General features: G+C 40.4%; 1 protein-coding gene across 1 annotated transcript in view; it reads right to left on the reverse strand.

The window, feature by feature from the left end:
• The window catches only part of LOC121856855, a gene marked incomplete in the record, with an annotated part of 153,543 nt that overhangs the window by 130,715 nt on the left and 7,321 nt on the right, over positions 1–15,507 (reverse strand). The window contains 1 exon segment of the mRNA XM_042352631.1: positions 2,112–2,196. Coding sequence (XP_042208565.1) covers positions 2,112–2,181 — 70 coding nt within the window.

The raw sequence follows: 15,507 nt of genomic DNA on the forward strand, positions 1-15,507 counted from the left end.
GAGCATCACAAAGTCTGCAGGTGCCTCGTTGGTCAAGTATTGCCACAATAAGGTGCTGCTCAAGACTGAAGGTTTAATGGTCAGGTACTTGATTCGTCATGCAAGAAGGAACATGGCGGTCGACACGCGGGCAGTGCAGGACTAAGCACGAGAACTGTACGTATCAGTGGCGAGAAAGATGGGAATTGCAGAGCCCAAACCCTTCACTGCTTCCGCTGGGTGGCTGCAAGGGTTTAAACGTCGTAACAAGATCACGAACGTTGAAATTGTTGGTGAAGGAGCTAGTGCTGACCGTGCTGCGGCGATGGATTTTCCTCCATTCTTACGAGAAATTATGGAGGAAGGACAGTACACCAACGACCAGGTGTTCAACATGGATGAATCCGGGCTGTTTTGGAAGAAATTACCTTCCAAGACATTCGTAGTCGAGTCTGCCAACAAGTTGCAGAAGGAGCGCATCACCGTCCTGTTCACCACCAATGCCTCCGGCACCTGTAAGCTCAAGTTGTCTGTGATCCACACAGCCCGCAAGCTGCACTCCTACAAGAACATGGACATGAGCAAGTTAAATTTCCACCGGCTAATCTCAAGGAAGGCGTGGATGTTCACTGGTCTGTCCCTCTCCTGGTTTGACGACTGTTTTGTTCCTGACGTGAAGAAATTCAGCGAGCAACATAAATATCCATTTAACATTTTGTTGCTCCTTGAAAACGCACCAGGACACTCGCCCCTACTGTTGGATCGTCACCCCAGTGTAAAAGTGGTCTTCCTTCCCCCAAACACTACGTTGTTAATCCAGCCCATTGATCAGGAGTTGATATGTAACGTCAAGGCTGCTTTTTCCGCAAAGAAGTTTCGGCTCCTGAACGACTTCACCAACACCAAGGATGAATTGCAGAACTTTCTGAGTGGCACCGATAGCGAGAGCGGCGACGAGGATCCAGAACAAGAGTTGGCAGAGCATGAAGTGCGAGTCAAACAGTTTTGGAAGATGTTCAACGTCAAGAAAGCTGCTGATTTCTTGGTGGAGCCATGGGGGCAGCTGTCTGTGGCATTGATTCGTCACGCGTGGCGGCATGTGCTGGAGGGTATCCCAGGTGGGAGGCAGAGTCAAGCAGTGGCTGGAGAGGCTCAGTCTGTTGCTGTAGCATTGAACATGGCAAGAGAGGCTGCACAGAGTGTTAGAGCTGTAGGCTTCTCCGAGACCACCAACGACGACATCCTGGAGGTAATCAAGGATCCTGAGGTGACTGCCGACGAGATGTTGGAAGACGATGACGTCAGTGAGGAGGCAGCACGAGAACAGAAGTTAACACATGGTGATGTAAAGGATGCCATCAAGTTTGCCGAGAAAATCAAGCTCATCCTTTCCAAAGACCCTGTCAATCACCGATACAAAGTCTCCAATAACCATCTGTTGCAATCTATGGAGCCGTACATCCAGATGTATCACGATCACATCAATGCAAGCCGTCAACGTAACATTACCGAGTTCTTCGCCCGCAACCCACCACAACCACAGCCAGCCCAAGTCAGTGATAGTGACAGTGGTGATGTTGATTTTGAGGGGTTTGTCAGGGAAGCCCTGCTAACCTCTGTAGTGGATAGTGATACAAGTGATTCACCTGAGGGCCACAAATCTGCCCTCTGCCTCGGAACCAGCCGCCAACACCGTGTGCCCAGCCGTCTCTTCTACTAACGTAAGTGTTAAAAACCTTGATATTTCTCTTTTACCGTACAGTATATTATTCTCTTATTGATATTTCTCCTCTCTATTATGTGTGTGTCCATACCATCATAAAATTAAGATGTTATTTTTACTACAACGTACGTATTGTGTCGGAAAAAGTGTAGTCTGGGGGTCGGCCCAGTCTCTATTTCAATTAATCCCATATGTTCTGTTATTTCGTTTACGCATTCCTCGTTTTACACGGACCTCCACGGGTTTAATTGACCGCGTAAACCGAGACTATACTATATTTATTTACCTCTACTGTATAACAAAACTCAAGTATATTTACACAGATTATTAAAAAGTACAAATATAATCATTTACAATATTTCAAAAGATGGTGAGCACAGCACTCATATGTTCCAGAAACAACACATACCTGTGGCATCAGTGCCTTTTGTAGAGCGCTTACGTCGCAGAGACATTCTTCGCTCCTGGGTGCCAATCATGGTGTTCAGGTACACCTGTTGGTTGAAGAAAAAAAAAGTTCTTGTCAAGGTTTTATACTAGTACAATAGAAAGTCCTCAATTTATGGAAGGGTTATGTTCCTAAAAAGTTTGCCATATACTGTACTGGATTCCATAAAATATACTATTTTCCCATTGATTCCCATTGTATAATGGTACATGCTTTCTTAAGGAAAATTTTTGTTACCCAAATTTTCATAATATAAATAATTTTTTAACTTTTTTAAACACATTTATATAAAAATCCATATTTTCATATATTTTTATATATCATGTAGGAATGGAGGCAATAAACTGCATAAATTGTTATACAGCATCATAAAATCTGTGAAATCCTGGCGCATCAACTGGCTTGAGCGGTGCTCCGACTTGTTCCCCCATGCCAGACTGTAGATGCCATTTGCAATACAATATTGTTAAACAAAAGAGAAAATCTGGTATTTACTAATACAGCCTGCCCTTCAAATTCGCAGGGGTTGGGTTCTCAAAATGGCCGCGAAACGCCAAATCCGCAAATAACATTTGCTGACCGGGGGGTTGCATTTTTACTTGTGTGCAAAGAAATGTGTATTCCCTTTATGTGTTTGCCCTTGGGACAATAATTTCTTTTACCTGTACTGTATATTGTATATATTGTGTGTGCAGACACACACAAAACACATACGAATAAATAATAATGGGAAAATCCTCTCACAAATAACCAGAAACAAATTTATTAAAAATACTGAGTCTACCCTCAAGTCCACTCCGTGCTCTATTAATAACAAAGTACGGAATGGAGTTGAGGGTATACTCAACATTTTAAATAATTTTTTCCTGAATATTTGTGAGAGGATTTTCCCAATAATATTTATTCGTATGTGTTTTGAGTGTACTGTCCACAAACATACAATACAATACAGGTAAAGGAAATTACTGTCGCTGGAATGAATGGCTCCCTGTCCCGGCCGCAAAAATGCCAGCAACTTTAAGACTACCCTCAGACATTCTTGGGTACATCCAGGGTGTCATACGCGAATAATAGAGGACCGCGAATTATCCTGGCAAACTGTCGTACTGTACAGTATATATGCATTGACTCAAGTGTGCGATTCATAACTTGTTATTATATCTAATGGTGACAGGTGGTGTAATGGTCAGCATGTTCGCCTCGCAAGCGAGCGGACCCAGGTTTGATCCCCGGGTAGGGTGAAACTATGGGCAAGTGTCTTTATGTCACTTGCCTCTGTCTACCCAGCAGTAATTGGGGACCTGGATGTTAATCAATTTGCAGGTCGTATTCCAGGATAATGGTTATCCAGTGCTGTTGGCGAGTTGTCTGGTCTTCTCGGACTATTCCTTGAGACTGGGTCACGCCTAGGTGGCCCTTGGACCGGCCATCATGAGGGCAACCATTATTATTATTACTATTATTATTATATCTGAATATTAGTAAATAACCTTAGAATAACAGGGTACAGTAGGATTTCAAGTTTTGCAACTACAGTACAGGTATATATTTTTATTTTAAAAGGATAATTTTATAATTTTGGAGAATACAAAAATATTCGGTTCTAGCAACACATGGGGGTGGGCTGGGAAACCGGCTCCTGCAGTTTTCGGGTTAAAATGCTAACAACACCTAAATTTCAGGTTCTAGCTCATATCACTGACCATAACCAATTACTTTCAGCCATTGTCAAAACTACAAATTAATCACTATAGTATATGTTATATACATGTTGGGCTCAGAAACCGAAAGGCGACCACAATGCATTGTGGTTATTTTCAAAATAACCAGAAAGCGATATTTTGCATTTGCATTTTACCCTAACCTAACCCAATCCAAACTAACCAAACTATATCCAAACTAACCTAACCTAACCCAATCCAACCTAACCTATAGCAAAATCTCACTTCTGGTTGTTTTCCAAACAACCACAACGCGTTGTGGTCACTTTTCGGTTTATGAGCCCACCATATACATAGAGAATGATGAGACTTTGTTTATTTTATTTTCATTATACAAATTTAAGGATTTACGGCTCTGATTAAAGTGACACTAAGGTGTCTGTGTTAACCTTTTTATCACAATGAAAATCATAATAGCCACTCGCCTAAACTGAACAAACATTTCCAGTACAGTGAGTTCTGCTATAACGCGTGTTTTGACAACGCGAATTTGCTCGAACGCGATTTATGAATTGAGGAACGATATTTGTAAAACGCGAACTCGTTTGCTCTAACGCGATTCCACTCGAACGGTTGTTGTGGCTTCAGTTCACGTTCGACATCACATGTTCAATTGAGTTATGTGTTTTGTTTGTGAACAATTGCAGAAATAATGTATGTAATATTTATGTATACAGTATACCTATATATTATAAGTAAATTGTAAAATTTTACATAAAAGAGAAAATCAAATTACATAGCGTTTTACACCCGCGCTCTCTCTACATCACACACAGTGTTTACAGTTCACGTTCGACATCACATATTCAATTGATTTATGTGTTTTGTTTGTGAAGAATTGCAGAAATAATTTATGTAATATTTATGTATACAGTAAACCACTCACAAGGTCCTACAGTACCACTAATTATTTTATACTGAAACTTACGTTTGGGAAGCTGGATTAAAATGAAGATTACCGGTATATTAAAATAATAAAAATGTATTATAAACCAGTCTAACATACCGTAATAAACACAGCTGCTATTATCATCCCCCCCTCCCCCATTTGCCAGTGACAAGAAAGGGAAAGTGACCTTGACTGTGACCGCCTGTGGCTATTTTTAGCCATCCTTGTGTTCGGAGGTGGTCAGTAATGCATCTCTGTATATTTACTGATCATAATACTTATCTCTTATAAATAATTCATTTAAAATTTATTTTTTTGCAAAGAATATTCAGTAAATGACTGCATTAATTCTTGAAACTGCCGACAGTGGTAAATTTAGGATATAAATAATGAACAGAAGTCACGTCATGGATTCGGAGTTTGGTCCTTAACGATCACCATAAATGTAGCCTCCCTTTTTCGCGAAACACGTATATAAATTAAAGAAAATACTTGCAGTATATTTAATATATTACAGTATATTATATATAAATAAATAAACAAATAAATTCAAATTCCCTTATCATCCTGTGTCATATACAGAAATACTTGAGTCCCTGAGCGAGTACACAAAAAGAAAACGGACATCCTGGAGTGGATAGAGAACGGACATCTCTACTGGGGGACTCAAACGTTTCTCATGTTTTGTGGGCGCTCTAGCATAATATGAATAATATGTAAATTACAATTTATTTACATATATATATATATATATATATATATATATATATATATATATATATATATATATATATATATATATATATATATATATATATATATATATATATATATATATATATATATCTTGATAAAATCACACGGGAAAATGGAAACAACGGAGTACCTTAGCTTTCGTCTTTATTCAAGACATCTTCAGAGGCAACTGGGTTACATGGACAGAGAGAGGCTTAAATATACAGGGTGACCTAAAAATATAAGGTCAGGTCATAATGATGACATCCACTAATCCGCACACCAACACACACGTAGAGGAGCTTAAGAGAAGGGTGGTGACGTGACTAGACAGGTCAGGTCAGAAAAAAGGGACCCACAAAATAACTATCATACATCAAGATCAAAGGTTTTCAAAGCATTTTTAACCTTTCTCTTAAGCTCCTCTACGTGTGTGTTGGTGTGCGGATTAGTGGATGTCATCATTATGACCTGACCTTATATTTTTAGGTCACCCTGTATATTTAAGCCTCTCTCTGTCCATGTAACCCAGTTGCCTCTGAAGATGTCTTGAATAAAGACGAAAGCTAAGGTACTCCGTTGTTTCCATTTTCCCGTGTGATTTTATCAAGATTTATCTTATCCACGTTTTCATTGTGGATTTACATGAAATATATATATATATATATATATATATATATATATATATATATATATATATATATATATATATATATATATATATATATATATATATATATATATATATATATATATATATATATATATATATATGTAAATTGTAAAAATTTAAAGAAAAGAGAAAAACTAAATACGTAGCGTTTAAAGTGTACTGTACAGTGTTGTGGCTTGGCTCAATGTTTACAGTTCACGTTCGACATCACTTGTTCAATTGATTTATGTGTTTTGTTTGTGAAGAAATACCTGTACAGTATATGTAAATTGTAAAATTTTAAATAAGAGAGAAAAACAAAATAAGTAGCGTTTAAAGTGTACTGTACATTGTGGCTTGGTGCGGGGTTATGCAGTGTTTACAGTTCACGTTCGACATCACATGTTCAATTGATTTATGTGTTTTGTTTGTGAAGAATTGCAGAAATAATTTATGTAATATTTATGTATACAGTATACCTGTACAGTATATGTAAAATGTAAAATTTTAAATAAGAGAAAAACAAAATACATAGCGTTTTAGACCCGCGCGCTCTGTTTACTCCACACTTTGTTTGAAACACGTGTGAAGTTTTTAAGTGTCCTCAGTGAATTCTGATTACTGTTTCTCCAATTTTGTGACTATGGAAAAGAAGAATATCTCTGGGAAGCACTCTGGTGATCGCATTTCCGGTGGTGATCGTAAAAGAAAGGCTATAACACTTGAAGAAAAGCTTGATGTTTCATGACTCCTCAGCCTCAACATCACCCTTATCCCCCATCAAGTTATATTCATATTTTTTCAAGGTAAAGTGTAACATTTACTGTATGATTTCATTATTAGATATGAATGTAACATTTATTTAGACTGTGCTATCCTTTGTGTTAGGCTAACTACGAAATTTTTTTTCGATTTGGAGTAATCTGCACCTAACCCTATTTTCTCCATAAGCCCTGTTATTTCTATTACACGAATTTCTATAACACGATGTTTTACAAGAACACTACTATCGCGTTATAGCAGAACTACCTGTATGTACACAATATTTCCATTCATTTGATACAAAACAAATAATTCCTTTCAAGAAAACATGAAATTCATTTGGTCATGACAGCTTAATTTGCTGACTCAAAGCTGGTTAAAACTCAAAAAGTACATATATTTTTCATTACAAATGAAAATTACAGGATAATGTTGATTGAAAGCTTTGAAAAGGAATACTAATTTAACAGCTTTTTCGGTTCCAAGGTGGTTCCTTAGCTTGGACTGTACTAAGCCATAAGAAGAGAAGACTCTCTCCACCCCGGCATTTGATGCTACAGCTGATTGCAAATGTTTCACTACTGACATGCAATCTTTATCAATGACTTCACTGTGTGACAGCCACCACTCAATTGCTGTGACACTGCTGGTTACATGGTCAGCAAACTTAAAGGCCTTAAATGGTGGAGATCTGGCCTGGAATTTGATCAATATGGGTATTAGTGGTGGACACTTCTCATTGGCATATTCCATAGCAGAGTTCTTCTCATCCCCAGTGAGTGCCCTTCCCTGAAGGGTTGGATGTACCATGTTGGCCAGCAGGTGGGCCTTCGTGATACCTTGACTGTACACTTATCATAGGTTCACCTTCTTTATAAAATATAAAATTTATTATTTAAATAAAAAAATATTTAAATAATTTTTTATTATTTAAATCATATATATATATATACAGAGTATATATATATTTTTTTAATAAAACAATCACCAACCCTGAATTACAGTAGTTAAAGGACACTGATGTGTTTGGCCAGTCAATTACTTTTGTTATTACCATTAGATGTTACAAAAATAATTATAATAATAATAATAATAACACAGTGGTCCCTCGGTTAACGAAATTTCGGGAAACAAATTACCTTCCATAAGAATCTTCAATTCGGTTAATGAAAAAAAATGATTAACGAAATCCTTATGAAAATCACATTTTGTTTTGAACATCAGCTGATAAGCTGAGGAGGTACTCAGCCAATTCAGTGATCTCTTCTATGTTTACATTCAAACTAATCACTATCTTATAAGAATTCCAGCAGTGCAAATTAAATTCACCCCAGTCACTTCTATTAAATTTTATAAGCAAAAAACAAAAACTCAATCTAAAAGAAAAAAATAAACTAACAATTAAATACTTCACACCACAGGCGCCAACTGACAAACACGTCACTGTCACCCCTCCCTCCCTACCCACCCCCCACCTTTCTGAGAAACATTTGGGTAAAAGGACTAGGTTTACAGGTTCAAAAATAAATAATACCTCACACTAAAGTTATGATAATATAATTGGTATGGCTGAAATCCTTGCAAGACAGGGAATATCTTGAATATGAACTTCATATGATTGCACAAAAGATAAAATTTTTGGTCTCCCTAATAAAATTCTTAAATTAGATCTCAAATTTGTATGTCTAATGCAAATTTTAGCTTGTTTATATTCAAATTAATCACTATCTTATAAGAATTCCAGCAATGTAAATTATATTCTGGCTTTACTTTGTATACCGTATACTTTTCTGTGAGCTGGAACCAATTACCCAATATTCCATTGAAACAATGGTTTCGGTAAACGAAATTTTCGGTTAACGAACGACCTTCTGGAACGAATTGTGTTCGTTAACCGAGGGACCACTGTACAGTAGAAGTCCAAAAATCCGGACTGCTTGGGGATTGGGTCGGTCCGGATTTTCGGATTTTCCGGATTCTCAGGCAGTACTTTTAAAATTCAAATTTAAGGAGGAATAAAGAAGAGATGAACAGGTACATTTTGATAGTTTATTCATGATCAAATAAAGCATGCTTCATTTATCAAAACAAGCAGTTTTAAAGAAAAATAAAGTCAACACTAGACAAAAATGTAAAACTGTCTAATACCATGACGAGTCTTAAAATTCCTAAGCCTTCCATCATTAAATGCGCACTCTGATTCAATGTTTATTTGCTCCGTAAAAGACTTTGCTTTGGCAATAAGCATCAGCCCATAAATTGCCATACCTTCTGATCGTTTTAACAAAAACCATTTGTGCAACACTTTATCAAGATTTTCTAATTTGGGCCAATGTAAACTTTTTCTTTCAGCAATTTTATTACAAGGCTCAAAAGAAGCTGTGAATTCTAGAATTTTATTCTTTGCCTTTTTTATATCATAAATTGTAGACTTTCCAATGTCGCATGTTTCCATTAGATCAGTATTGCTCGCACCACGTTCTAGAAACTTAATTATTTCAAGTTTGTTACTCAATTTCAATGTGTTCTTCTTTCTCTTCACACAACGAAGTTTATCTACTTTAGGAGCCATTATTATGGGCTTGTACTCTGTAAATGGAAAGAGTAGGACTCAAAATTACATACGTTGTCACAGTTTGATAGCTTGTTTTAAAGTGGTGATTGCGTGGTTGCTTGTTGTCGCTGTGTAGCTGTGGCGTTCAGGCATGCACACATACACACAAAAGATTTATAGTGCCACAAATTTTACATTTGAGGACAAGCTAATTACAAAACTAACAAAATTAGCTACCTATAATTTACAATTACAGTTATTATTAGAATTATGTAAATTAATTTTTTTAAAGGAACGCCATTCATTCACGTAACCCACAAAAGCTCGCTAAATTTAAAAAGTTTTAAAGTTTTCGAAAAGTCCGGATTCTCGGGTGGTCCGGATTTCTGGCATCCAGATTTTTGGACTTTTACTGTATATAAGTCAAACAAAAAGACATTTGATAATTCGCATCCACGAACACTTGGGCCATTCCGTCCGAACAGGCCAGTTAATCACACAACCACCACATTCAGCTATCCCTAACCACGCCCACCAACATAACCACCCGTTTTCGCCATCTGATTTCTCAGTTCTTGGCAGGAGCAACTGTGAGACAGACCTCCTCATTATGGAAGCCTTGCATCAGTATAAAGTAAAGCCATCCATTTGTGATATGGCTTCCTGTGAATTGTTGTTTTCGCACGAAGGCTCGTCTAAATTAAGGTAATACCTCCTGTATATTTTTATTTCACAATTTTATTCCTGATTTTAGCTTTGTACGTAGATCTCTCGTCATTTTTGTCGGTTTTAAATTGGATTGCTCTTTCTTAAAATTTTATGGAAGGTAAATTTTTGTATAATGTTACGTTTTTATTGTATATCACCTGTACATATGTTTAAAACTTTTCAAAACTTTTTGTTTTCTAGGCTCTGATGATGGAAAATGATTTTTCCGAAACATTATTGATTAAAGAAACCCAACTTAGTCAAGATGTTTGTGTTTTCCCTGGTTCTCCTCTTCGTTATGAAACTACGCTTTCCACATAAGTCCAATGCTGAAGGTTTGTGTGTGTGTGTGTGTGTGTGTGTGTGTGTGTGTGTGTGCGTATGCATGCATGCATGTCAACCGTCGGTGAAACAAGACATGCCCCGAAGGCGCTCCCGGTTTTAGCAGCCAGGCCGAGTCTGTTTGGCCCTGCCCCCTCCCCCTGCTATATCCCAACGTCCTACCAGCCTTACTACACCAGGATCTATTCAGCAAAACATTCTAGTGATTAGTGAATGATTGATTACCGAGCAGCATTCCTATAGTGCACTCAAGGAAAAGCACAAAAGCACAGCAGTGTAATACTGAGTGTGACTGGACCCGATCCGACCTAACCTGACCTGACCTCACCTCACGGCATATACTGACCTAATCTGAAGACTGGAGCACACCTGCATCGCCCCAAGCTACTGTCCTGGCCACGTGGCCACACACCTGCAACCACCAGTGAGACAAGACATGCCCTGTAGGGGCTCCGGGTTTTGGCGTGCAGGCCGAGCCGGTTGGCCCTGCACCCTGGTATATCCCAACGCCCCACCAGCCTCACTACACCGGTACTTTCTCAGCAAAACATTCAAGTGATCAGTGCAATAAGTGATTATCATACAGTGCTCGGATAGTGCATCCCAAGGAAAAGTCAGACAGTGGGCACTTTATCGGTCACCTCCAAAGTGCCAGTGACAAGGACCACCGCAGTGTTTACATATATCGTGAAAACTGTGTCGGCGACCCCAAGCTCCAGGGACAAGGACTCACGGTCTTTACGACTGACAAATATTAACAGGTGTCTACCCGTGTCAGTGGCCCTGAAAGTGCCGCCAGTGAGTTTATGGCCACCGGAGACAAACACTTCCCTCCGCCCACAACAGATGGCGACCAATCACTTACTCCCGACGCGCTCTGTACCATCTGAAGCATGGGAACGGTTATCCTGATGGCAGTGTTATCGCGCGACTCAAGTCACTGAACATATTCCACACGTGCAGCCGTAGGCAGGGCCGTTATACATATAAGCCCATTAGGACTGTAACCTCCACTAGGAAACCGGAGAAACCCACCCCTGACAGACCGTACCACCACACTGAAGTTCCACGGATATGGTATGATCTCCCGTCTCTACTGTTATCCAACGTCACTTCCCTAGCTAACAAGTTTGACGAGCTGGCAACTACAGTCAGGTCAGCCGCCGCGAGCGTCGTTGCCATATGTGAGGCTTGGCAAATTGTGCCTGAAACGTGTCATATTGAGGGATATCAACTCTTTCATCACCTTCGTTCGCAGAGACGCGGAGGGGGCAGTGCCCTTTTCTGTCAAGATGACCTATGCCCGTCATGCCTGGATGTTCAAGTCCAAGCAGATGTGGAAGCATTATGGGTACGTGTTGTGCCACGGGCCCACCCGCGCCACACTGCTTCCATCATAATCTGTGTGGCATACCATCCGCCTCGCTCACCCACCAGAGACACTCTTATCAATCATCTAATTACCACCTCAGAGTTAGGTACCCATGTGCCAAGTTAGTATTATGTGGGGATTATAATGAAATTGACACCACTGATATCCAGGACCAGCTGTCACTATCACAAGTTGTGAACTTCCCCACACACGGTCAAAATACCCTTGACCTTATCTAAACTGACTTAGTGGACCACTTATCAGTGCTCTGGTCCCCAGCTGCCACTCCCACTCAAGTACAGAGACCCTACATCAAGACCTACAGGCCGATTACTGACTCTGCAGTGCGCCTCTTTGGGCAGTGGATAGTTCACCATCCCTGGACTGAAGTACTTGCGTGGATGACGTGGAAACCAAATGGAAAAATTATACCAACACCACCACGGAAGCTCACCACAACTTCTTCCCCGAGAAGTCCATCAGATCTCACCCAGCTGACTTGCCCTGGATCACACCTCAGATCAAAAGACTTATGCAACAGAGAGACAGAGCCTTTCATCTCAATGACCACATCCGCTACAGGTCCCTTCGCAACCGAGTCATCTGTAAAATACACACTGCAAAGAAGTCTCACTACCCAACCAAATTGCAACACCTGAAGCAGACCAACATCAGTCAATGGTATGGTAAGCTTAAAGAACTCTGTGGACTAAACAATAAGACACTCCCCCTCCCCTTCCTTAGCCATCTCACTAATGTTGACGCAGCTGAGCAATCAAATAACCTTTGTGCTACTAAATGCCAGACGCTCCCCCCGGCTTGACACAACCATTCACCCTGCTTACCTACCAGCCCCCTTTCCCACTGACTTAGTAGAAGAATTTGAAGTAGCAAAACGTCTGGACAAACTAAAGTTAAAACGCTCTACCACCCCCATTGACTTACCAATGAAACTCTTCAAGGAGTTCTCCCCGGAGCTTGCTAAACCCCTATGCTCCATCATCAATGCTTCTCTCAGTCAAGCCAGATGCCCAACTGACTGGAAGACCTCTTATGTATCACCAGTGCCCAAGTCAACCACCCCACAATCCTTAAATCAGCTACGACCTATTGCAATCACCCCAATACCCAGCCTAATCTGTGAAAGTTTTGTGTTCGACTGGGCTTATGCTGAAATTGCAGGAGTCGTAGACCCTCAGCAGTTTGGCAATATGAAAACTTCCTCCACCACTCACTGTCTTGTCAGCTTTCTCGATTACATATACCGCCATCTCAAGAAACGAAAAACGTCTGTAGCTGTCGCCTTCATTGATTTCACTAAAGCATTCGACCTACTAGTCGACCACAATTTAATCATCAACAAAGCTATTGACTTCGGGCTTCGGAGAAGTCTTATACCATGGCTTACAGACTTCCTCAGTGACCGACGCCAACCTGTACGCTTCCGAGGGGCTGTCTCCACCTTTCAGTCACTCACCTGTGGCGTCCCCCAAGGCACCAAGATGGGACCACTCTGCTTCCTTATGCTTATCAATGATGCCCTAAGAGAAACCCCTGCTCGCTGGAAATATGTCGACAACTCCACTATTGGGATCAGCGTCAACAATTCTGCTCCCGACTATACCGCCCTTCAAGATTAATTGAACAGTCTCCAAAACTGGGCCACCAACAGCCATGTCACCATCAACCATACCAAGACCATGGTTATGCACATCAACCTCTCCTCCGACATTGTCCCACCCCCTTCCATTACTTTAGGTACCAACACACTCCAGGTTGTAGATTCCACTAAGCTCCTCGGCGTCACCATAGACAACAAACTAAATTGGAAACCACACGTCAGTGAAGTTGTCAAGTCCTCCAGTTTCCGTCTCCACCTCCTCCGCCGACTCAAGTCCCTCGGAGTTCCTGCACCCGAATTCCTCAGTGTTTACTCAACATTCATACTTCCCAGGCTCACCTATGCCTCCCCCACCTGGTCTTCCTCCCTAAATGCCACACAACGTAAACACCTAGAAAAATTGCAAAAGAGGGCATGCAAGATTATTCTCTCCCCTTCCTGCTCCACATATCAAGAAGTGCTCAACACACTGACCCTTTCAACTCTCACTGACCATCACCACGACTTCATCTACAAATTTGGTAAGAAGCTTCTGCACCATCCTAGACACTGGCTCCTACTACCACCTGAGATCCCTAGCCCGAGAATTGATGTTCGACACCACAACCGCATCCAGCCCATACGTGCACGAACTGATCGCTATAAGAACAGCCCAGTCCCAACCATTGTAAAAATTATCAATAACTTGCAATAAACCAGTGTATTCACTCCCAGCAAATACTACTTCTTGCAATCACTATGTTGAAATGCCCTGTAGTTTGAGCTTTTCTCCATCTAGTTATTATATATCTTATTTGTATCACTTATGTTATTTGTAAATCGAATCCCATTCCCCAATTATGTAACTGTATACTTTCAGCCTTCTGGCTGCCAAGCTCTTTCAATAAACAGTTAATTATTATTATTATTATTACCCGGTATTATTATTATTATTATTATTAATATATATATATATATATATATATATATATATATATATATATATATATACGCCGTCGAGCGGCTGGAAAGGTCCAGACCGCCGCGCCATTTTTTACTCACGCGGTCCATTCTTGACCATACGTGGGAAGCGGTGCGGTGAGTGGTGCGCATTAGGCTGCTCTTACATTATCACTGACGTCATGTGACGTATCGGACTGTGATTGGGCCACGCATACTTACCACCCACGCATTCCCTCCGCCGCTAGCTGTGATTGGTCTAATGTAACATGACGTGCCCTGCCACCAGAGGGTAGAAGTCGCTGACCTACCGGGCCTGTCTCATTGTTCTCAGTCCGCGTATATAGTTCTCTCTTGTGCCCGCTATTCCCCTCACAACTCACAATGGCTTCTGCGGGACCCCCACCACCAGAGAAAAAAATTGAATTACCTGGACCAAGCCATGATAATGTGAAGGAAATCATCGAGTTGGGGGAGAAAATTAAGCTCATCCTTGACAACGACCCAGACAAGCATCGGTATGAAGCGTCTAATAACCATCTGACGAAAGTTATGGAGCCGTATATCCAGATCTATCTCGACAACATCAATGCTAGTCGTCAACGTAGTATTGAGGACTTCCTCGCCCGCAACCCACCACAACCACAGCCAGCCCAAGTCAGTGATAGTGATATTGACAGTGAGGATATGGACTTTGAGGGGTTTGTCTGGGAAGCCCTGCAAACCTCTGCGAGTAGTGAAAGTGATTCACCGGAGGGCAACTAATCTGCCCTCTGCCTCGGAACCAGCCGTCATTCACGTGTGCCCAGCCATCTTTTCTACTAATGTAAGTGTTAAAAAAACTAATATTATTGATATTTCTCTTAATTATTAATTGTGTGTGCATACCATCATAAAATTAAGATGTAATTTTTACTACAACGTACGTATTGTGTCGGAAAAAGGGTAGTCTGGGGGTCGGCCCAGTCTCTATTTCAATTAATCCCATATGTTCTGTTATTTCGTTTACGCGTTTCTCGTTTTACTCCGACCTCCACAGGTTCAATTGACCGCGTAAATGAA

Source organism: Homarus americanus, unplaced genomic scaffold, assembly GCF_018991925.1.
Source record: "Homarus americanus isolate GMGI-L3 unplaced genomic scaffold, GMGI_Hamer_2.0 scaffold1024, whole genome shotgun sequence".
Classification (NCBI taxonomy): Eukaryota; Metazoa; Arthropoda; class Malacostraca; order Decapoda; family Nephropidae; genus Homarus; species Homarus americanus.